Here is a 24,422-nt window from a genome sequence, read left to right as displayed (position 1 = left end):
TTGTCGCATTTCAAATGCGGATTGGCTGGCATTCTCTGCCAGTCAAGGCCGGGACAGAATTGTCAAAACACACTGTTGAATTCCAGCTTTTAGATGGTATTCTTTGCTTATGACATGTGGTGAGAGGCCTCCATACTTCCTCATCATTCAAGCAATCAAGAAAATATTGGTACTGCTGATTTTCTATTCAAGAGACCTTAATCATTTTTCAAAATTTGAAATAACTTTTTTCCCCCCTAAATACTGACATCTCGGAAGTCTTAATTGGTAGCGGACCTAGAACAAGTAGCATGGAATGGGAGCATTGTATGAACTTTGTTTGAACCTTACAAGGATAGCAATTTTCCTCATGAGCAATGTGCTGCAATGATTGAGCAAACCAAACACTTGCTGGGTCATGTAACATACCGCCTCTGCCTTCAGGTCAATAAATATCCGACAGATAGAAGCTAATACAGAACACAGTGTAAAAGTGAACCACCATATCACCTGGAAATCAAGACAGAAGACAATGAAATCAAAAATAAAAACACTGGTTCTGTAAAGCCATGTAGATCTTAATTCATTTTAAAAGCAAAAGCAGGATCTTTATACATTCAATTTACATCTGCAACTGTTAGCTCAAAAGGTGTTTATGTAGAAATGTTTCAGAAATGTATTTCTCCTTCCAAGCTCTCTGGGTAATGAATATTCTGTAATATATTACACTACGTTTTAACCATTACTAGTTGTAGTTGGACCTTGGTCAGAGCTGGTGGAAGCTGAGCTATAATTAGTCAGCCTGTGTTCAAGGTGGAAGACTCAGTAAAGGGTCAATTGGACCAATCGATAGACTGCCCTTTAGTCTCTATGGAACTCTTTTGGTTTAGGGCAATCATAAGCAAAGCAATTAGAAATAATTATTGATCAATACTGCTTCTTTGCTTCCTCTGTGTGTCTTATTTTGTTACCTAATGCATGTTTGTGATCCAGATTACCTTAACTGACTTGGTACAGAGTCCATAACGTCAAAACAGTTATATGATAGGCATGTCATTGCAAATGGAGTATTCACAGCTAAATCTGTATAGCTTTCACCGAAAGGGATAATATAGTGGGAGTCAAAACAACAGCCAAGCCTGTGTGGGTTTGTATTTACAGTTAACCTCTAATTTGCAGCTAAACTGCATGGCTATGTAAGGTTACCTCCAGAAGTGCTAGTGGTTGTGTTGTTGATGGCTCCTCCATGGACATTATTATATGAGATGAGCCAGTTTGCTGTGAAGAGGGACCTCTGGCTGGTGCACTGAGACAGAGAGAGGGAGAGGCATTTAACACCTCGCTGTTAGCTGCAATAGCATTGACATACAAAATAAAACCTGATTAGTGGCATTAATGTTTCTAATCCATTTCCCCACTTTCTATTTTCACTTTATGTTTCTTGCTGACACACACACTCACACACACACACACACACACACACACACACACGCACACACACACACACACACACACACACACACACACACACACACACACACACGCACACGCACACACACACACACACACACACATACACTCAGAGTGTATACTGCTGGTGGGTCTAAGCCCTGTCATTTAACAGCAACAGGAATGTGAGGGACACATCTGGCACCCGAACCTGCAACAGCTGCCCTTCAATACACTTTCTGTGATTAAGACTTATGGTTGATCCCTGGGCTTTTTGCCTTGATGCCTTGCAGCTTTCCATCCTAACGGAAGAACATAGGTTGGAAGGCAGCACATATTTTGCTCTTTTTTTCCCGTGCCATGACTTTCAAAGGTACCTGTGCAAGTGGTAAGAAGTACAGAAATTGAAAAATTGTATGAACTCCCCTTGAGGTTCTGCACATTTTCTTGTTCAAATTACTTGATAATACACACGTTGACTGCTCCTTTTATCCTAAATTGCAGACTGGAGTACTCTCTAATATCAAGGTGACTTTTATGCTTTCACTAAAGCTGTCTATACGTGAAAGCATACATTTTGAAAAACATTGACTCCCCTTTACTCATTTAGGCTGTCTTGTCATTGGCCTTTGATTCCATCAGGCAATAAAAAAAGTAAGCTTTTGCTCCTCTCATGAATGAAAGTGCACTTTCCAGTACTTCTTTTTTATTTCACTCACCCAAAGAAAAAAACATTACTTTAAAAATAAAGTGTGCAATGTGTAATGGATGGCCATTACATATTCCTAAAGCATTGTCCAGGAGACTTCCATTCCGTTAGTGGACTCACTGAACATTGAGGTTATTGTGAAAAGAGAACTTTGAAATGCTAATTAACAGTCGGGCAAAACTGCTTTTGGAACCAGGGGCTCCTCCCACTTCACACAATTGCTTTATGATAATTAGTTATGTTTTTCTATTTTGTTTTTCAAAATATGAATACATCTCCTTCCCTACAAGCCAAGAGTGCAGGAATGTTTTAACACACTAACAGCGGCTGCAACTGTAATACATTCAAGCACATTTCTGTCTAACTGTGTTCTGATGTTACACGTCGCAGAACAAGCACAAGTGTGAAAACACATATCCAGAGGTGTAGGTAGCAACAGGCGTTAACTGGAGGGTAACGTCGGTTTGGTGCTGCCACAGCTCAGTGATGACGAGGTGGTGTGACTGTGTGGTTGCCATCATCAAAGCACCATAAATTCGTATGTTGTTGTTTTGTTTTTTTAATGCAGTCAATAAGATCTCGAGCACAGAGCAGATCATGGCATCGATCATTGATTTAAAACATGTTGGAAAGGTTTTCACATTGTTTCCTGAGGCAATCTGAAACTTGATATAGCAAAAAAAAAAAGGAATAACTTGAGAAACTTTAATGACTGGGGTTTTTATGCGCTCTGTAGGCTGAATGTGCTCTTGGGTCACATTGTGAGGAATAGTACAGCGAGGGTTATCATGCCTCAGGCTTGTTTGATCAAGCGGTCATATTCTTAAACCTCTATGAGCAAGGTCATTGTGCTGCATCTAAAATATAATTATATTTGCATGTGCTCCATTAGGCTACTCTTACAGTATAATATACCAATCAGATTTTTAAAGACTGCTTAAATAAATAAATGTATTATGATGGGACTGTGTTCATTTTACACTGCTATCCCTTTAATTCCAGTAGTTAGCACTGTTTGCTTTTAGATGCCGGCTCGCCGTTGACAAGTTGAGAGCCTTTGAGAGGCATTCAAAATGCTTCCAATCTTGGATCTTGTACCTTTACATAAGTATAAATCAATGCCATTTAGTTTAATGTTAAGTAATAAATACTTCAGTGTCCATTGATACACACACTTGCAACTTGGCTGGAAAGCTTGTCTTATAGCATCTTACAACCTTTAATGTTGTTTATTTTTCCAACTAACCATGGTAAAGACAATCTTTAAAAATATTTGATGCATAATTGGTTCACCTTGGTATTTTTTTAGTTTGACCTATGAAAGTTATACTTATCTCATCTGTGACAGTTATGCAAGTAACAAATAACCCCAAAACAATATGCATCAAAAGAAAATGTAAGGAAGAGTAATCGTCGTTTGGGATGTCTCCTGTAGAAGTGTTCAAACTCGCCATGTCAAACCCAGAGACAGCAGAGCAGGATTCCTACTCAGAGGGCAGTGCTCTTAAAATGACAGATCTCTTTTTGCATTTTTATGTCCAATAAAAATAATAATGGGTTGTACCACCCTTCCCTTCCCTGTGCATCCCATGAACACCAGAGATTACCTTTTAAAATACAACATAAAAAATCATTTGAATCATAATTCTATTTTTTGCATTGCCATTGTCCAATAAAAATAATGGATTGTACCAACATCCACTTTTCTGTGCATGTCACAAAGGCTAGCGATTACCTTTAAAAAGAAATCTAATTTTAGCATTTCCATTGCTTGGATTGCTATGGCTACATATGACGCTGCTGCACCTTAGTTTAAGCATTAAAGCTATATTAACATTATTAATTATTACATGACTGAATGTTGGTTTAAAATACAAAATGTTACTTCAAGTTGTCAGTGCCTCCATATGGTTATGTACTATCCATTATTGTATGAACAACATGAAAATGAGTTGAGTATTCTTGTTTTGTTATTGAGTATCCTTTACTAAGCTAAGGTAGCTTAAAATGGTACAATCATTCCAAAGTGGGTTTAAATTCAGCCATCAATTTTCTTTCAGGATGTTGCTCTGTGAATGGGCTGTCCTCAAACCTCAAGATTATGTTGTACGTGGTCATTTTTTTCTCTTCATAGATTTTACATGATGAGGAAAAAAATACATGTGGCATAGTAAACATCATGGAGTAAATACTATAATATATATATATATATATATATATATATATATATATATATTTTTTTTTTTTTTTTTTTTTTTTTTTTTTTTTTTTAATTCAAACTCAAACTGTAGATCTTGCAATTAGCCTTGGTTTGTGTGTGTGTGTGTGTGTGTGTGTGTGTGTGTGTGTGTGTGTGTGTGTGTGTGTGTGTGTGTGTGTGTGTGTGTGTGTGTGTGTGTGGTCTATATAATACACATTCATTTATATGTTTAAATAATTGTAATTTAATAATTGTGATCAGGCATCTTGATATTAGCCAGATAAGATAGTAGAGGTGGTTACACAAGGCTCTAGTATCACATGAGTTTGTTCTATCAAAGAGGGATGGTCATTGTGCATGTAAGGGGGGTGTTTTTAGGGAGTGTAGGAATGTGTACACACGAGATAGCTGCAAGGCAGCACAGAATGATAGCCGTGAATGAGGCATTTTCCATTGAAGTGATTAAAATGATAGAGGACAGTGGCAAACTCATTCATCTCTGAGCAAGGTGACGAGGGACATTTGGTGTGTGTGTGTGCGTCTGTGAGAAAGGTCCTTTGCTACGTTCATGTATATGTGAGAGCGTGTACGTGTGTGTGTTTACGTGTCACAGATGTAGAACAAGTTGTGAAATGGGACTGGCGTGGAAGCGGCCAGAGAGATGTGGAGCAATGCCCACAGGAGGGCCATGTCTTTTCACTGTGCATCTGAACAGACAGACAAATATTTATCATCACCCCACCACAGTCTACATTCTACATATTAATTTGACCTTCATCAGAACAAAGAAAAACATTCCTCCTTGCCAAACTCAGTACTTGTTTTTTGTTTTTTTATCAAGCTACCTTATTTAACGCCTGCTTTTTTTGTAGGGGGTTTTTGTATTTTGCTTTAAGGGTAACCTTGAAAAGAGCAGTATCAGTAGTCTGATGGAAGTTCGTTAAGGTTCCTGTGGATGTGATTGAGCTGGACTGTAATCAGTTTGTCTCCTCTGTTCAGCAGATTTAATTACCTCAGTGAGGGGAGATGGTTGGTGATGCAGGTTGTCTTAAGTATGTGCCAGGCTTTAATGTGAATGTTTGTTTTCTATTTTGCAGTTGGTCATAAGCAGTAGGGAGAGAATTAATTCTGATACTAGTAACATTTCTATTATCTTTCTATCTGACACATATGTTAAACTATGCCGCATACTTTAAATGTAAGTACTGTTTGCCTCGATGTCCTTGTTGCCAACACATAACCACTCTCAAGCACATTAAGCGTATGTGTACACCCAGTTAGCATTGGCAGCTTTGTGAAGATGTTGATTTGAGGTCCTTTGGTTCATGGTTCCATCCTCCTTCTCTCTCTCTCTCTCTCTCTCTCTCTCTCTCTCTCTCTCTCTCTCTCTCTCTCTCTCTCTCTCTCTCTATCGCTCTGCTTCTCCCATCAACGGCTCTAATCTCCTGAATGCCATCCACACTCACCGTTCATCCCCTGCCTTCTGGATTGGTTTCACACAGTGATCCCCTCACTGACCAGACAGACGAATCAACAATTAACCTCTAAGGCTGACCTGAAATATCTCAAACCTTTCCCCCTCCGCATCCTTATTGGCCTCTAATAGATTTCTAACAGGTAGGAAAAAAAAGTGGATTGAATTTCACCCGTTCAACCCTTAGGCTCTCTGCAGGAACACTGTTCAGTTTGTTGTGTGTTTTTTTCTTTTTCTCCTTGCTAAATACCACAATCGTGACTGTGGTACATGATGCTGTCTGAGCTGAGTGTGTAATGTTAGGCTGGTGATACATCTTGCCGATGTGTAGAAAATGGCGTTAGACTTTGTGACTTCACATAATTATTCTACCAATTGCCTCTCCATTTCCATCCTGTTAAAGCCCTCCATTTTGGTTATTGTGCTAATAGCCAAAAAGCACTTTGCTGGAGCCAGTTTGACTGAAATTGTATTCTCCATGAAGAAGATATAGTCCTTGTGTTATTGAATGTCACTTTAGCCATTATTGCAAGATGTACAGCTCATGCAGCATCTGTTCTCTACCTCTCTAGTTATCATCCCACACAGGGCTATGGATATGTGCTGCTGTGCTGTGGACACATGTTAGCCATCCAACGATTCCCATCTCTCTATTCTTTTTCACTGATGCTGAAATGCCCCCGAAGTGACCTTACAGTGCACCACTTTGGCACTCTATGTTTTGTTATTGTGAGGATATGTCTTGAAAATGCATCAGTGTGCTGTCAAGCATGAGGGTTTAAATAATAGTGTGTGAACATATGCTATGCTTAAACGTGCATACATGTGTGTGGTCATTGTGTTGGTAGTTGAAGGAGATCAGATTGTAACCAGTAAGGTAATGATTCATAAGACAGCCAGTAGGATTTATCCACTAATAGATCTCTAGGGAGATAACCTAATCCCCCAACAATATCTCCTTATCATATTACAAGTGAACTATGCACAGAATGGACTTCTCTATCCACAAATGAATACTAAGCCGTATACTTACCTTTAAGCTTATTAGATTTGATCTGAAACAGAGCAGTATCAAGTATTCTCCCAGATGCAAGGCTGATCAGAGATAATAATCCTATAATCCTTTCTGAGTTTAGTTTTAATTTCACAGTCTACCGATTGCCAGGACTTTATATAAAATAATGTATGTTTTTTTTTTTCTTTCTCAAATCTGCTGGCCTAGGATTTAAAAACATTGATGAAATAACTTGCTAAATTACATTCATTAAAATCAAGGAAGTAGATTCTGTACTGGAGGACAGTAAATACACTATGTAATCTGTTCATTGAGTGCTTTTGTCATCCATGGAGATCACAAGAGGGAGCTTGTCAGTGGCAAATGGAAGTTGGACTTCTTTTCAAGGTACGGATTGGAGATTAGTAGTAATGCTCCTCTCTGTCCGTTTTCACAGAGATGATACGATTTGCAAGAGATGAGACCCCCTTTTCTCTCTCTCTCACTTACGCTTTCTGTCTCCCTCACCCATATATTACTGCCTTGTCCACACTCTCTCATGTTACCCGTCTTCTTTCTTCTCTTTATCCCTTTCTTTCAGATTGACTAAGCTTGAAAGTGGGTTGTTAACTCTTTTCAGGATTCCTAGAGGAAGAGATTGTATGAGTAAGTAGATCTTCTGAACAGGGCCCCAATTGGCTTTGTGTTGCCTTACGGACTCCCAGGGCATCCAGTAGCTTTTTGGAGCCCTTCATTTTGTCCCCACAAATGTGAGAACTTCCCTGTGTAAATTCTTAGTGATTAGCAGTACTATTGTCTGCACAACTTGTTGACAATACTGGAAAAAAAGGGCTACAATTTCAGCAGGTTTATGGGGCTTCCTTTTGTTCTAAAAAGCAATGCATTGTTAAACTAAAAGACTGAGGAAGTAGTTGCAGGAGGACACGGTCTGAATCTCTGTTATGGCTTTAGTTGCTTATTGTATATTTTCAATGGCTGCCACACCATTTTCATTAATTTTCCCTGTATAGAGGGAGGGACCAAATCTCCCTTTGCTGTTCTTTGGTTATCTTGAGTGTATTTATGTCGGTCTGGGTGTGTTGCGCGATAGTTATCCACATGTTCACAGATCACTGGCCTGAAGGGAAGGGAGTCGTCATGGTCAATTAGGTGCTTAATGGGAGATCACAGATGAATTAAGGTATTTCCCCCAAAGAGCATCTGCTTTCTGTCCATCATAATGGCAATTTTCAGAAGAGACACTTATTTCCTTCAAAGCTTTGCTGTAGCACTGATGGATGGGTGAAAATCTACGTTGGTATGTATACTGGATATTGGTATGAAACTCAACATTTTGGCTAGCTTTTAATTTCAAATACAATTTTACAATATTGAGTGAGACAACGTTTCATTCTCAACAGCTACGGTGCATCAAAGCGATGGTTCCCCAAGGACTTTTTTGATCCCCTGGATCATGCTGGTTAGTTTTGCCTCTGAAAATGGCCAAATCAAACAACCCGGGAAGAAACACTTACTTTTGAGATGAGCTACGCACAGCTCATAAGCATGCAGCCTGTAAGGGGGGTCCATTTTAGGGGTAACAAGCCATAAATGGTTTAGAACCACTGGGTTAGAGGGGAAGCCTTGAATTACAGAAGTATTCATATGAGGAACCAGGTGTGTTAGTATCTCTATATACCCTACTTTACACCATCAGCATGAGACCTAATTCTGCACGCAAAGTCTATCCACCTGGGTTGGATTACCACACATAAATAGGTGCTGTGCTTTCCACCATGTTTTCCTGCAGAGCAGACAAGCATTTCCTCTGTTTCACTTGCAATTGTCTTTAATTTGAGCATAGAATCTAGGTTTCCTTGGAAATGCAATTTTGGAATTGTGCCAGTGTCATCTTGTGCTGCTTAAGTCTCTGTTCCACGTTCTCAGATAATGACAGGATTTTGTATTGACTTTTGAAACTGCACTTATTTCAGCTCTTGTTTCATTACATGGCGTCGGCGTGCGTTCAATAGGTCGCTACACAAGTTTGATTCATGATTGTTTCCCACTGCTTGTTATTAGTGCAGCATCAAAGCCCGACTTGGTAAACACATTTGCATTTTAATGACTGATATAGATTGTTCTACTGCTCAATACCACCATCAACCCACAACCCCTGCCCACATAGATAAAAAGTGGGCAGCACCTAGTCTAGTTAAAAAACACCTACCGATCACAAAGAACTGTAAGTGACAATTAGAACGCACAATTAAAACCACCAGCATTGAGGACTGCTTTATTTTAAAGAGGTAGCATAGTGGCATATCAACTCTCCAAGGTTTCAGGTGACAGCAGGCCAAGAATAAAAAATAAAGCCTGGATATGGTAATTACGAATATAACTGGGTTAATGTGTCCACATTGTGGAATGGTGCAGTTAATGTTAATGAAGAGAGATTGAGCAGTTGAAAATTATATCTCAGAGAACAAACGGATGTCATCGGTGCAGCAATCAGTATGTGAGGAGGCAGATCATTTTTGTGTCCTCAACTCAATTCTTTTCCCCTGCCACCTGCAGAGGATGATGCTACCCATTAAGGAGAGTTTGCCTCTGTGGCCATGTAATCTGATGCAAATTAGAGCAACAGACTGCCAAATGGATCGGTTATAGGAGGTATATCAGCCAAGCTACATACCTGTAGTGTTGTGGTGTGTTGGTGTGTTACTCAGAATCCCGTCTTGATAAAGATGCTGTGAAACAGATGATTCCACACATTGATCTCAGTGTCTTTGAATGCCACTTTCTAAGAAATACTGTACACTGCAGCAATGGGTGGGTGTTATGTTTGCAAAGGAAGTGTTCAGAATTTTATGTCTGGCTTTTTCACCATGTCAATTGTTTACAAATGCCCAACACCAGACCCTCTTTAAATATGTACTCAGAGAACAGTCTATGAAAGCTTCCTCATTGAGGTGTAAGACAAAAAGACAAAGAAATGACAATAAGTCTATTGTCTATTTACTCCTATTACAAGACATGCTTTTTATCCCCTTTCTACGCTGCTCCCTCTCACAGTTATTTTGTTCATGTTGTGATAGTACATATTTCTTGCAGTATTTTCCGGGGAGAGCAATTCATGTATCGCAGCAGAGATAATCTGAGCAAATGTTTTCTTCAGCGGTCCACTCACTGTTAAGATCCTGTTCTTAGATGTGTACAAAGCCTTCAAAAACCTTTTTGCTATGTCACCCATCGGCAACCAATTAAGCCAATAACAATGATTTCCACAGATAGTTCTATGTTTCGGTAGAGAAAATAAAAAATAATTGGCCAAAGAAAGTGATGTTTAAAGGCAGGGGTTCTTGTTTCAATCACAGAATTATTTTATTTTTATTTTTTATTACTGAGGTAATGTTGTCACTTCACAATGGAAGACAGGCTGGTGGATGAGAGGAGGGCAGCTAGGGAGGCTCTAATTTATCTGTTTGTCTGTGTTTTCCTCCCCGCACTAGAAGGGGGGAGGAGGCTGTAACAGGGCCCGGCTCCACAGGGGAGAGTTGTGTTTAGTGGTGGCATTGATTTTTATAAAAGGTTGCGCAGTGGGGAGGCTAGGTAGGCCTGTCAACCGTAGCTCTCACAAAAGCACATTACACTGTCAAGCTAATTGTGCCCTCTTTGTAATCCCAAAACTCTAAAATGGAAACTGTATGCGAACATATGTAGGAGTGGAAGTAATTCATTACATTTACTGTCATTACTGTCATAATGGGGTTTTTTTTGTGTACTTTTACTGCTACTTCATTACTTTTTAACACAGGTATTGTACTTCGCTGTGTTTCAGTTCACATCTGCAACAAAAAAGGACATCTCAGGCTGCCCACTGTTGATTCTATATGATGTGTCAGGCTATATAAATAGTATATAATAACCTGCCGTGGTGATCATAGACTTTAATTCATGTTCACCTTTATGTTTTATTATTATCTCGGTTTTGTCCTCTTTTCTAGTTAATTATAATAATGCTACACTGATGCAGGTAGTTATATATTTATATTTGATAATCAGTTGTGTGCACAGACTGCAAAGTGCTATCTATATAAATTGAACTTATTATTGGTTTTGACATAAGGGCTCAGAGGCATGATGTTTCTCCAGTAGTGTATATTTTGACATTTAGCACAATTCATTTTGTAGCCTAGGAGCGTTCTTCATATATCATCATATAACATTTTCTAGTATTTTTTCCCCATTTTTCTCCTCCCAGCACTTCTCATCAGATACAGTGCTTTGCAGTAAGATACATACCATGGATTTAGAAGTTTAGAAAAATTGGAGATAACTATGAGGAAAGATGGGTTGACGGATTTGCATACTTAGTTTTGACAGCCTATGAATTTGTATGCTGGTCAGGGAGGATTGAGGAAGTAATGGGATAGAGAGAGCAGAAGTAAAACATGTGAGGGTCAGAGAGATGAAGACAAGAAGGCAGTGGAGATACTTGGTAAGAAGGAGATGAACAATAAAAGTCCTTTTATTTGTACAAGTTGGAGGACACACACACATAGCCAGAGGCAGTTCATCAACTGCTTGTCACTGCTCTCTCCCCCTCTCCTTCTCTCTTTAGAGGGAATCTTGTCAGGGTCAGGTGTGGAGATAACCTAACTTGGACACAAAGCATCCACTACCTCGCCGCTGAACTTGCAATCAAAACCACTCAACGTTTAGTCACCACTCTCTATTGTAGCTTAGTCGAACTGTGACTGAGCTACAATCTCCATAATTTGGAACATATTTGTAAAGAATGAGGAGAAATACTGTGGTATTATTGCAGTTTATTGTGTTTTTTGCAAGGTAGCGTCATAAGAATTTGTGTGCCTTCCTTGGCTATTTAATTTTACATGCGAATGCATGTGTGTGTGTGTGTGCGTGCGTGCGTGCGTGCGTGCGTGCGTGCGTGCGTGCGTGCGTGCGTGCGTGCGTGCGTGCGTGCGTGCGTGCGTGCCGGCTGCTACACACATCTATTATCCCCAAACAAATAGATTGTAAGTGCCAGTTTTCTGTCACTCATTAGACACTGTTCATTGTCAAATCCACAAATCCACTTGACTTCCAGCGTGTACATCTTACTGTATTCCCCCTGTCATATTCTTTTTATTATTTTCCTCTGTCTGTACCATGCCACCAAGCAATTTTTTGACTGGTGAGTCACACTAAGCTCCTCTGTCCCCCTGCTGTGTCACATGACAGAAAAAAAACTCTTTGGGGTGATCATTTTATCTTACTCTTGATTGCCAGATAATTATCAGTTAATTATTTAGAGCCTTAAATTAATTTGCTAAAAATAGCCTCTGTGCCTCTGCGTTGCCAATGGAGACAGCTCCATTATTCCTTTCTGGTCTGCATCTCTTCTTCTCCAGCTCCCTGTTGGTGACAGCTACCTCTGCCACTCATGTCTGACTGTAATCTAATAAAAGACGAGGATGTCCTTTTGTATTTAAAGCAACCCAATTTAAGCTTAATGCTTCATGGCTGATTGTTTGAATTTTACTATCTTGTGTTTGTCGTACTTCCCTTTGACAGTTTAGAAAATTAGGTTTCATTTACAGCATGTCTATCATGGAGCGCTATGACACCGCTATAGTAAACTGAACTTACGATTACAGTACAAATTATTTTTAATATTTCAAGTTACATCCACGATCTTCTGACTTTGCAGGTGGGTTTGTCCAGTCTTTAGTGGACAGCATGTTCTTTTTACTTCTAACTCTACTCTTAAACTTCATTAGGCTGAAAGTGCTCTGAACAAAGAAATGTGCTGTAAGTGGTCTTATAATGGGATTCATTGGCTTAAAGATTAGAAATGTACTCTTCCTTCTCTTTCCCCCCCTCTCCATGCACACATGCACAGACACACACACACACACACACACACACACACACACACATACACACACACACACACACACACACACAAACACAGAACCAGAGGCCAAATAGGCTGACCTTCTGAATGGGTTTGTGCTGTGGTAATGATAAGGCTATTGAATGGAGCTGTACTCTGTCACGCTAGCTGCTGGGCCAGTGGTCATACTGAAGGAATCTGATCAATATACAGTCTCTCTCTCTCTCTCTCTCTCTCTCTCTCTCTCTCTCTCTCTCTCTCTCTCTCTCTCTCTCTCTCTCTCTCTCTCTCTCTCTCCGTCTCTCTCTTTCAACCCGTCTTTTATGGCTCCTGCCACCATTATTACTTTATCTACAAACAAATTGAAAACTTGACCAGTTGTTGACCATTGGCACTGAAGCATGCTTACTTAAATCATCTTCATATCTACAGTTTAGGCTCCTTAAGGCTATAAGTATCAACACATTTGAGCAGTTGCTCCAGACAGCCTTACCTTTGGTGAAAAGGCTGATTACCATATTTTGAATGAATAAGTGAAACAATTTAGACATTGATTTTCATTTTATTCGAGCAATTTAATGATTTTTGCACAAACAACGTTAGTTGACCTTGATAGGTGTCAGACTTCTCCCTTTCACACTCACAAACAAACCCGCATATATAATTGATCTGAACACATCCTCCTTTGTTGTGGACTGCGGAAATAATATTCTCCATATCGAGTAGCTAACCCTTGCTCTCATTCCCATATAAGAACAGATCCATGCTTGATGTTATCGTTGAGTTATTTACAGCATATCAATGTCATTTACATATTATCAAGAAATTCAACTAGTCCATGTTGTGTTCATAGTGCAGCACAGAAGGTTGAAACAGTCCGTCTTGAAGGCAGGATATTCCATTGACATATAAATACACCCAGCAGTCAAGAGGCACACATCAAAGGCAGCCCAACGTGATATCTTTATGCAAACGGTACTGCCTGGCTTGATTACTGCTCTGTTCAGGAGGCATGCAAGTGGCCACCTAAGAGGTCCCATTTCCAGCTTTATACACCGTGATCAGAGGCAGAAGATCTTGACATGCTGTGAGCAAACCTTGGTCAAATAGCACTTTTCAAATACTTCCCCTAGATTTTTTTTAAAGCAGCTAGGAGTAGCAGATTGTAGAGATAGAGTTTACCACTTCATGATAATTCAATTGTGATTTGTCAGTCGGTATAAGTGATCATTTGTTTTTTGTTTTTAACACTCATTTGCATCTTTTGCTTTTATTGTTGCAAACATTTTTTTTGTTTCTGCTTTACTACTATTTAATGACTACGATTAGCAAAAGTAGCTGCATATTAGTGAAAGACTGGAGACGCAGCAGCTATGGTGATTTATGTCTTTCAAAACACAGCAGCAGCTTGGTGCCATGTTTTAGTGTGTTTTTTTATATTTTGAAGGGCCTCCCATGCTCATCATGCCATGCAGACCATAAGACTTAATTGTCAGATCAGACTGTATTGTCATATCTGATAATTGATGAAAATAAAAAAATAGATACATGTGATATTAGATTGATTGTTCTTATTGATGATAAACACAAGATTGTACATAAAGTTCAACCATATCCATATTAACATCGGAACAGAAAGAAGACATGCTGAAACTGCAATCCCAAATGAATTTGAATGTGTCATTTTTATATGACAGATCATTTGGACTGCAATACACCTGCAGTAGTTATGAGCCGTTGAAAACAGGCTGGACAATGAGTGTCCGTGTCTGTGTGAGAGTAATTTTGTGAAACACTTGTCGAGGCAGATAGACTGTTAAAACAGAGAGACAGAGACAGAGCATGAAAAAAAAGTGCAGACCAGAAATTGTGATTCATCACTGTCATTGTCGCATAGAACTGCATAGACATGACATATGCAAGGGAAAAAAGTCTATACTGTGCCTCCCACACATTCTTTGTACTCCCTCAGTAGAAAAAAAGAGACACATCTTTTATACTATGAGGAAATAACTAGTTATTCTCCCCAGTAGGAGGCAAGAAGCTAATATATTATCTAGACAAAAAGTGAGCCAGGTCAGAAACTGGGGCAATGTAAATTAGACTCAATGCGACATCAATGGCAGCAATTGTGTTTGGCACTAAGATGTGTGGATAAAGCTATAGTGTATGTTATTTAGGTATTCAAAGGTGTGCAGTAAATTCATTCAAACAAGATTAAATAATTAAACAGAAAATGTGTAAATCTGTAAGGGAAATATTGCGTTCTCTTTACCTCCTTCAGCTTTGTACTGAGGAAAAGACAGTGGTGCTTGTAGTTATTGAAGACCCAATCAATGTATGTGTAACACTGGGTATCACTGACATCTCAAAGATTACTCATTGTTGTTTTTCCAAATAATAACTATTGAAACATGCACTCCAATTGGGTTTCCTGTGGATGTTCAGCTTTGTAATACGGTTTACAAGCTTACCTGTGTCTATTAAATGGCATGTGTGACGTCTGTGTTCTAGCACATACTTGTCTCTTCAAGGGGCATCTTGTGAGCTATTGTAATGTAGAAGTAGCAATTGATGTGTACCGATTAGATCAGCGTCAGGGGAAGCAAGAGCCTTGACCTTTCACAGTTTGACAAGTATGAACATTGTAAACACAGTGGATTTGCATTGTCATGTTACCACTCTGAAAATTACACTGAGAAGCGCAGGCCCTGGGCATTGATGTGACATGAGATTGCTTTGTAGGAGGATGAAAGGATGAGCAACATTGTGTGTGCGCTCGGGTGTGTTTCAATAATCTTAATCTTAATAGGACTGTGTCGATTTCACATACACTCACTCATCGGCACCATTATAGTGGACACCAAATTATTTTCCAAAACTTTTCCATGCCTTTTCTCAGCTTTTTAATAGCCTATCCATGATTCAACAGGTCATTCCCATGGACCTAATCCCCTCATATCTTATTGATATAGTCTCTTTTCCTTTATCAGATAGTAGTCATTACACCCAACAGTCTGCCCCTCATTGAGTTGTTCCAACACCAGCTGGGTGCTGTAGTGAAGAGCTTTGAATGCTTAAGCAGAAACAACCTTCCTCTCTACAGGTATAAATATTTCAGAGGCAGACGGGCAGAAGTAAAATTGACATCAAATCTGGCTTTTAATTTCAAGAGAAAAAGGATGTAGGAGCTTTAGGGGAGATGAAGGAGAGGCGTATAGAGAGAGGAAGGGTCATGACCCCTGTGCCAAAGTGGTAATATAATTTAGTGAGCCTGTGATGAGTAAAAACACATCCCTCACGGTCATTAAATATATATGTATACGCTATCTATTACTCTTCACTCTCTATATATGATATAATGTGTATTATGTGTGTGTATGTGTACACACACACACACACACACACACACACACACACACACACACACACACACACACACACACACACACACACACATACATATATATGAGTTGCATAGTGGAAAAAATATTTTGAATTCAAAGGGACTTAGGAAGCATTTGAGACACTGAGGTTAAGGTAGAGTCTGATGCCGCTGCAGTGGCACACTAAGTATTACATTAATTACATTTTGTGAAGGGGAGGGATATGGCATAGAGTAATCTCAGTTGGCACCTTCTGTAATCCAACAGAGGGGGGGGGGGGGGTTTGGTGGGGGAGGGTACCGTGTGTGCGTGCGTGCGTGCGTGCAGTGTATATCTGCCTGTGTGCAGTGACAAAGACGGATCAACAGGATAGAGTTTCTCGATGGCACACGATTGATTTTCATCCAAGGTGTTGCTTTGATTACTTTGGACAAAGTCCAGCAATTTTCAGAGAGTAGTATTGTTTCACTAAGCCATTCAGTTTGGTACAGATTTAATTATTTTCACCATGTGAAATAAACCTGACTTGAATTCCTTATGTTCGGCCTCTCAGGCTCCCATTTCACACGAGCTGAGATTTTAGTGGCCTAAAACTAATTTTCTCTTGTTCTTTGAGTATCAAGTCATTTTTTATCCAGATCAGTTCAGAAATCTATGTTGGCTCAAAGACACTAGACAACTATTGCTGCTTTAAGGGATAACTCTGCTGTTTTATTATTGGACATTCCTGCAGGACTCATGAATCAAAAATGTTGTCCTGTCGATCATTTGGTCCGTCAGTCGATCTGTCCACCACTTTGATCCAGAGTGAAATGTCTCAACAAATACTGGACTGATAGCACTGGAATGTGGTGCAGACATTTATGTTTCCAAAAGGTTGTTCATTAATTAAAGTTTGTGAGCCGCTGACTTTTCATGTAGGGCCACCTGCAATTTTCACGCATCCTTAGAAATATCAAAATGTCTACTGAATGCACTAGAAAAATCCATGACTGAATTTTCTTTAGCAGCATATTGAAGTTGTCATTTTTTTGGTTGAGCATTAGCAATTAGTTCTAAGCAGGAGTCTATGCTTTTTTTAAACTAATACAATTTAATTTCCTTGGACTTTTTGGGTGTCGTGTATTGAATAAAAATGTACACATATTTAAATATCACATATTTATATTTATGGACATTTCAGTTTTAGTACATTCAGATATGTGACTGTGATCTAAAATTTTAAACGTACAATATGCTGCCTCGTTTAAACTTAGTCAAATCCTCCTTCCCTCCTGCCCTCCCTCTTTTCACTATACCCTCCCTCCTCTCATACACTTCCCTCCTCCCTCTATCCACCCAAGCACCAGGTCACATCCCAAATTTTTCCGGAACTGGCTGCTCTGCTAATTCCCTCTGAGAGCCCTTTCGCCTGTGCTTTGGACCAACTCAGGACACTGTCAGCATCGAAATGGTCCTGTCCTCCTCACTTATTATCCTGACTTACTGTACTGGGAAAACCCCTTGTGAACATAACAACGCAGTATTAATTAACTTACTCTGCTTTCTCACTCTTTCTCTATAACGTACAAATTGGACCTTTGTTTAAATGATGAAGCAAAGACAAACAGGTTTAAATGTAATACAGTATAATATATGACTTAGATCATAGATGGTTCATTCATACAAATATTTGAGTAGATAGAAATACTTTTTACATCTAGTGGCCTTTACATCTCTCTCTCTCTCTCTCTCTCCCTCTCTCCCTCTCACACTTTGTGCCCTACATCTGCACTCCATTCCTTCATCCCTCTCTCATCCTGCTCTCGCTCTCAACATGATGGGTTGTGTCCAGTCAGTGGGCAGCTTTGGTGTAATTTGGCCCACAGGGGCTGTTGGCAGTAGGTATGGGGATAAAGGGAGCAGGGATGCTGGGGTTTGGAGGAAAGCAGGCTTAGTGTGGGGCCTTGGATGGAGGGGCCAGCAAGCACATAGGAAAAGCATTAAATAAACATTAATGCAACTAGGTTACAGGAGATTTATTAAGGAGGCTTTTTGGGCCCCCACTGTAGGGTTTTATGCAGCACTTTAATAACTCTCTCATGCACACAGGTAAACAAACTAGGTAATTTATTGCCATCCTCATAGGTGGCCATTGTAAAAACTGTTTTAACTTTCTTTTGGCTCATTTCTCCTCTATCTCGTGGTTTTATCTCACAATTGAATTGAGTCTGGCTCCAAAAAGCTTTTTTTTTTTTTCCCCTTTTTTTTCCATCTAGGGTAAGTCTGACTTGGCTATTATTTTGATGTCACTTTGTGGTGTTAAAAATGAGTGCCCTTAATCGGAGCTTACTGATGTTAAATGTACCCTTTCTGGCATGTCAAATGCACAGATAGAAAGTGACTGATTAAACACAGTAATGAGGACACTGTGGCAGGACAAGGAACTAATTCCAGACTTTGACAAGGACAGGGTGGCTTTTGGCAACAACTAGAGATTTGAGGGAGAGAGAGGGGGAGAGAATTATAAAAACATGAACTAGCAGAGCTCTGTCATCGACATCACATTTTACATCTGACACTGTCTTTGTAAATCAACACAGTCAGATGAGATGCTGTCAGAAACTGGAGTCGTGTAAGCCAATCCTTCGTCTGTTATGTTTAGTGACATGCTACTATTCCACAAGCCCTTTTTGAACTCTGATTGTTTATCCTACAGTTATTCCAGGATCAGTTATTGAAATAGTCTGAAAAACAGTCATTCCTCGGCTTTGCAGAAATCCAAGAAAGACAAGGCACTGAGCTATACAATGCCCATATTTGCATAGTATATTTGTGTTCTAATCTGACCCTTGGCATAAAATCCCCCGGAAATCTTTAGTAGCATGCACATTTGCAACATTGAGCACTCAAGCCCTGCAGCAATTGTCTTGCTTTGTGTTGTGGAGGTGAGGTGAGGTGAGGTGAGGTGCGGTGCGGTGCACAGGAAGTTCAGCACTTCTCTGAGGACGGCTAGAAGAGGAGAGCAGAGACTGACAAACAGGGTCGGGCCAACCAAAGGCTGCGTGATGCTTTACCTTGAGACCCATCGCCTCTGCTCCCTGCTCTGCTTCAAGCCCAAGTGACGAGAATACCAGACACGGCTCAGACAGCCCACTGCGGAAAGTTCACTCTCAGTAGAAGAGAAAGAAAGAAAGAAGTTTTTGTTTGATTGAAAGAATTTTATGGAGAGAATATCAACGGGGAATGTAGAAAGAATTATAAGGGGAATGTGTTTGAAAGAGACAGTGGTGGACAGGAAGAAAGGAGAAGGACATAGGAAAAAGTCTTATCTTTGGAGAAGAAGAGACAATAAAGGCTACAATGACTGAGAAACTTAGATAAAGAAAAGAATAACAGACAACCTGACAGAGAGACATTCAAAGAATGGGAGTGTGACGGTGTGTGTGTGTGTGTGTGTGTGTGTGTGTGTGTGTGTGTGTGTGTGTGTGTGTGTGTGTGTGTGTGTGTGTGTGTGTGTGTGTGTGTGTGTGTGTGTGTGTGTGTGTGTGTGCCTGTTGCCTGTGTCTGTATGTGTATTTGATGAAGGCTCCAGCATACCGGTTGTCTCGCTGCAGGATAGTGTGCGTCAGGCTCCATCAATATGACATGTCTTTGATGTGGAAATACAAGGAGCAAAAGCCCAGTCCGCCTCAGTCCAGTCCCCACCGGGACACTTTACCACTGTGCATGGGCATACGTGTGTGTGTGTGTGTGTGTGTGTGTGTGTGTGTGTGTGTGTGTGTGTGTGTGTGTGTGTGTGTGTGTGTGTGTGTGTGTGTGTGTGTGTGTGTGTGTGTGTGTGTGTGTGTGTGTGTGTGTGTGTGTGTGTGTGTGCGTGCGTGTTTGAGAGAGAGAGAATAAGAGAGAGAGAGATAGAGAGAGGGGAGAAAAAGAAACACAAAGAGCCACAAGCCATGACATGCAGCAAAAGTAACCAGTGCCACCATATTTTAAACTACCATTCTATATGGGAGGCAACAGTTGTAACTTTAACATACTCTGAGCTCAAAGCACTATGGACTCTGCTGTAGAGATGAATTAATGACGTATCTTAATGTCGTTAATAATCGATTCCACAAAGAAATAATATAAACACGTATTTTGCTGAAACATTAATGTTTGGCTTCCTTTTTTTAAATGAACCTGTAGCTGATTCTTGTTTTCAGTTGACCACAATACATATTTAAGCTTTTCGTATTGTATCCTTTGTAGAAATGTTTCCATTCTGACTAATTAGGCATTGTTGATGAGGATTCTTTAAGTGAAGCACAGTCTAGAACTTGAAACTGACTGCAGTAGTATTTTTAGATTAAGCACTGATATTCAATTTAATAATGGTGTTGTTGGTGGTAGATTGGAAACTAGAAAGAATAATTTGCAGACATTACCAAACATATACAACTGCAATACTATACAACTCTTACTGGTTTGGATTTCTTTCTTTGGCAAAGTTTTACTTTTCACGTCTACTGGGCCCCTGAGTTTTCACACACAAGTGCAGTGAGGGGGAGGCGGACAAAAGAAGAGATAAGGCCAGTCTGACAGAAACAAGGGGGATAAATCATGTCCAGGCAGACAAGGGGATAGAAAGAGAGGGAAGAGGAAAGACAGAAGGATGAGTCCATCCATTGGGCAGGTGTGTGGGCTTGCTGCTAACCTGGACTCTGCCAATGATACTGCTGTTTTAGTACACACTTGCTTGCAGGGAGGTAAGACAACCATCCTACCCTTTCTGTGCTTTTATTCTCCGTCAGTTACACAAAGGCCCTTTTGCATTCACGCTTAAATGTGAGCATTTGAACAGTAAGACTGCAAATAAATCACACACATACAGGCCCGTGTTAATGTTTTGTTAATATCCACATGGGGGGAAAATGTGAGTTAATACCTTACCTTAGGACGCAACTATTCCTGATTCTCAACATGGACATCTACTAAGATAATAACAAACAAACAAACCATTAATAAATGGCAGATTGATCACATAAGACAATATCTTGGTAACTGTTTAGCCCTGACAATCACAGGCCACGTATATATCTGTACCTGTGACGCTTTGAACAAGAGGCTGCTGCCTGAGTATATAAGCATAAAAGGTAGTGTCGCAATCTAAGTCACAGTTCTCTTCAGCATTTTACAGTAACTGTCTTAATATGTATCAGTTAATTTGGAGTATACATCAAAATCAGTTGTGCAAATCACATACTGACGGTTCGAGCATTAGTGTTCATGCCTGGCCATGCAAAGCCCTTTTCTCAACAGCCATTTAGAATTAGAGACTTGGACCCCTGACCAGTTCATGAACCGTATTAACTAAAATTGTAAATTATACTCATGCAAAACCCAAATATAACAGATTATACAGGATTTATAGACGTTAACTATTAAGTGAAATGGTCCAAAACACAACCATAATGACTCAAAAACAATATTTTTACAATTTGTGTTTTATTATTTTGCTCTGACTGTCGGTTCTATCTGTTATGATTACGTTGTCCTCAGAAATATTAGGCGTCAGGTCAATCAAACTTCTTTGTAAGAGAAAACAAAGGTGAATAGCAACTTTGACATAACGTATTTAATGTCTTTGGGCAGAAATGTTGATGCACTGAAACTAGTGCTGGTGGAGTTTATATTGTGGGTAGTTTTAAAAAAAAAATTCTATGTTTGCAATTAAGTACATATATGTTTAAACACAGCTGGTGCATACGTGTGTGTGTGTGTGTGTGTGTGTGTGTGTCCTGTGTGCATGTGTGTGTGTCCTGTGTGCGTGTGTGTGTCCTGTGTCCCTGTGTGTGTCCTGTGTGCGTGTGTGTGTCCTGTGTGCGTGTCAGTCTTGGAGCCTCAGACTCGCACGCGGTGGAGTCTCCATGAGGTCAGTGGCTGCTGTGATAATGCTGAACTGATGCCGGCTGTCAATAGCCATTCACCACGAGAAAAGTGCTCGCCTGTTCAGTAAATTACACAGTGCAACGTGAGCTGTGAGGTTCACAACAACCTGACCCCACTGTTGTTGGGAGAAACAATAGAACAATGACTGCAATCAGCTTTTCCAGCAACCATCTGTGTCATGCTGCTGACTACAAAACACCTTTCCATTACTCCAGGGCTGCAGCTATTAGCTCACCATGGCATTGACTCCAAAGTGAGTTAGAGAGGTTATTGTAATGGCACATTAGATTGTCTCTGACCCTTCTTTATCCAGTGTTTTGTTTTGTTGACCTTGACATAGGTGGGCTCTTTGAATGCAATAAAGACTGAAGTGTTCATTTCTCGATATGGCTTGTTTCGTCAGGGATGAACATATTTGTAAGGTGTGGTTATATTGCTGATTACAGTTGTATTATGGACGTTTTGTCTGAGTTTGAGATATGTTTTCCCATTTTTCCTTAACTCTGTCTTCCTCACGACTTCTCCAAGCATTCAAGGGAGCAGTATGAAAAACTGTCCACGATGCACAAGAACATGCAGAAGCTCTATGAGAGCATAGGCAGCTATTTTGCCTTCGACCCCCACTCGGTCAGTGTGGAGGATTTCTTCGGAGAACTGGCCAACTTCCGCATCCTCTTCATGGTGAGTATATATATTTATGGTTTGGCTCATGTACACAAACTGTCTTATTTTTATTGTTCTTTCCAAGTTGACACACACGCACAGACTAACAGAAGCTGCAACCCACACATGAGCATTCTTTTGTACACAATTTCACTTGCTTATCACACATTGGGTGTCATTGAAATGTGAACAGAATGTGCGTGTTAAACATGCAGACATCTCCATCAGATTTTCAGGACATCTTAAGGAACATTACAATGTTATTCTTTTAGGGATGAAACGCATGTGCACGGGAACATATTTTCAGCAGGAGTAGCTGCCATGTATACATGCATGCTCGCAACAGCTTACATGCACATGTTTATTAATGTTTAGAATAAACAAGTGGCAGTGGTAGTACATTTTCTATAGTTACAGTTTACATAATAAACAGTATGATTCCTATGATGTCAAATATTTAAACTTAAACAGACTAAACAAACAAGGGCTGATCTCTTTAATTTTGCACCACCATGAAATTTTACCTGAACAATTTGTGTCATATAATGTTGCTAATTATGACCACATGTCTACCTGTATCTGCCAGGCAGCGTTAAAAAGCAGTGTAGACGAAAAAAAGAAATGTACCGAGGGCAGTATAGATATCATGCAGTGTAACTTTCTTTACGGGACGGCTTTTTTTGTAATATCTTAAGTGAAAAAAATCTACCCCATTGATATGACCGGTTATGTTAAGCAGCTTCTTTAGCTGAGATGAAGGCACGCAGTCATAGCAGAAAAGAACACAAGTTGTTTCCACTGTTCCAGCCTTAGATATGAGATATTATACAACTTTAATCTGGATGTGAGTAACAAGTGTAGAAACATTGCATCAGTCCATCAATATTTGTGCTTTTGAGCAAATCAACTTCTAGTTTCAGTTCTGGGGTTGATTTCACTTCCATCATATAAAACTGCCAGAAAGTTTTTGGTATTAGAGAGTGCGACGTATTTTTCTGGCCACCTATTTTGGTCTTTATATTCCCTTGGTTGGCCCTGACATGCTTTTCATTTTTTCTTTTAAATTCTTGCACTACTCTCTGCAAGAATGTACCAGCGCTCACCTGCTGTGTGATTTCCTTCCATATGTCATTTTTTAGTAGGTCATAATGCCACCGCATCTGTCAAAGTTATTTTTTTTCAGGAATCACAGACGTAACCTTTTTTTTTGAATTTGTCATTTGCTCCATTGCCATCTTAGTCTGGAAGGTTATGAATAAGAGGCTTGGTAACATTTTACTTTAAATCCCCCTTTTTATTATCTATAATCAGTATATAAATACATGGTTTAAAATCAATAATGTTGTAAATGTTAGCAGATATAAGTGCTTAATAATTTATTTATTTATCCTCCTGTGGTCATCTGCAGTTGGAGGCTGCTGCATAAACGAATGAATGAATGACATTATAGTAAAGCACAGTTGTAACGATAGAAAATATGTCTTCATAGGAGAAGTTTTCATTGCTTACAAATACCATACTTTAATAAACACTTAACATTTCTTTATATCTGACCACATCTACATTATAGTACATTATAAACCAATTATTCCATGTTTATACAGCTTATGTGTAAAGTATCTTATCCCAGAGGGGCTTAAAGTAAAAGCATTACCTTCTTCTTTTGCTAAAAATAATGTTGCAGATTATTTTATTCATCAAGGTTATTTTGGTCCAATCAAAATGCTGGATCTGGCATGTGTTTTAAATCTGG

General features: G+C 39.6%; 1 protein-coding gene across 2 annotated transcripts in view; it reads left to right on the top strand.

Annotated features, from left to right (window-relative positions):
• The window catches only part of diaph2 (diaphanous-related formin 2), a 354,189-nt gene that overhangs the window by 267,262 nt on the left and 62,505 nt on the right, over positions 1-24,422 (top strand). For both annotated transcript variants that reach the window (XM_054597377.1, XM_054597376.1), the window contains one exon: positions 22,523-22,687. In XM_054597377.1, the coding sequence (XP_054453352.1) occupies positions 22,523-22,687 (165 nt within the window). The remainder of the gene's footprint in view (positions 1-22,522; positions 22,688-24,422) is intronic.

The sequence above is a fragment of the Anoplopoma fimbria genome, chromosome 4, assembly GCF_027596085.1.
Source record: "Anoplopoma fimbria isolate UVic2021 breed Golden Eagle Sablefish chromosome 4, Afim_UVic_2022, whole genome shotgun sequence".
Taxonomy (NCBI): domain Eukaryota; kingdom Metazoa; phylum Chordata; class Actinopteri; order Perciformes; family Anoplopomatidae; genus Anoplopoma; species Anoplopoma fimbria.
The sequence above is the reverse complement of the archived record's forward strand: the minus strand, read 5'-3'. Positions and strand labels throughout refer to the sequence as shown.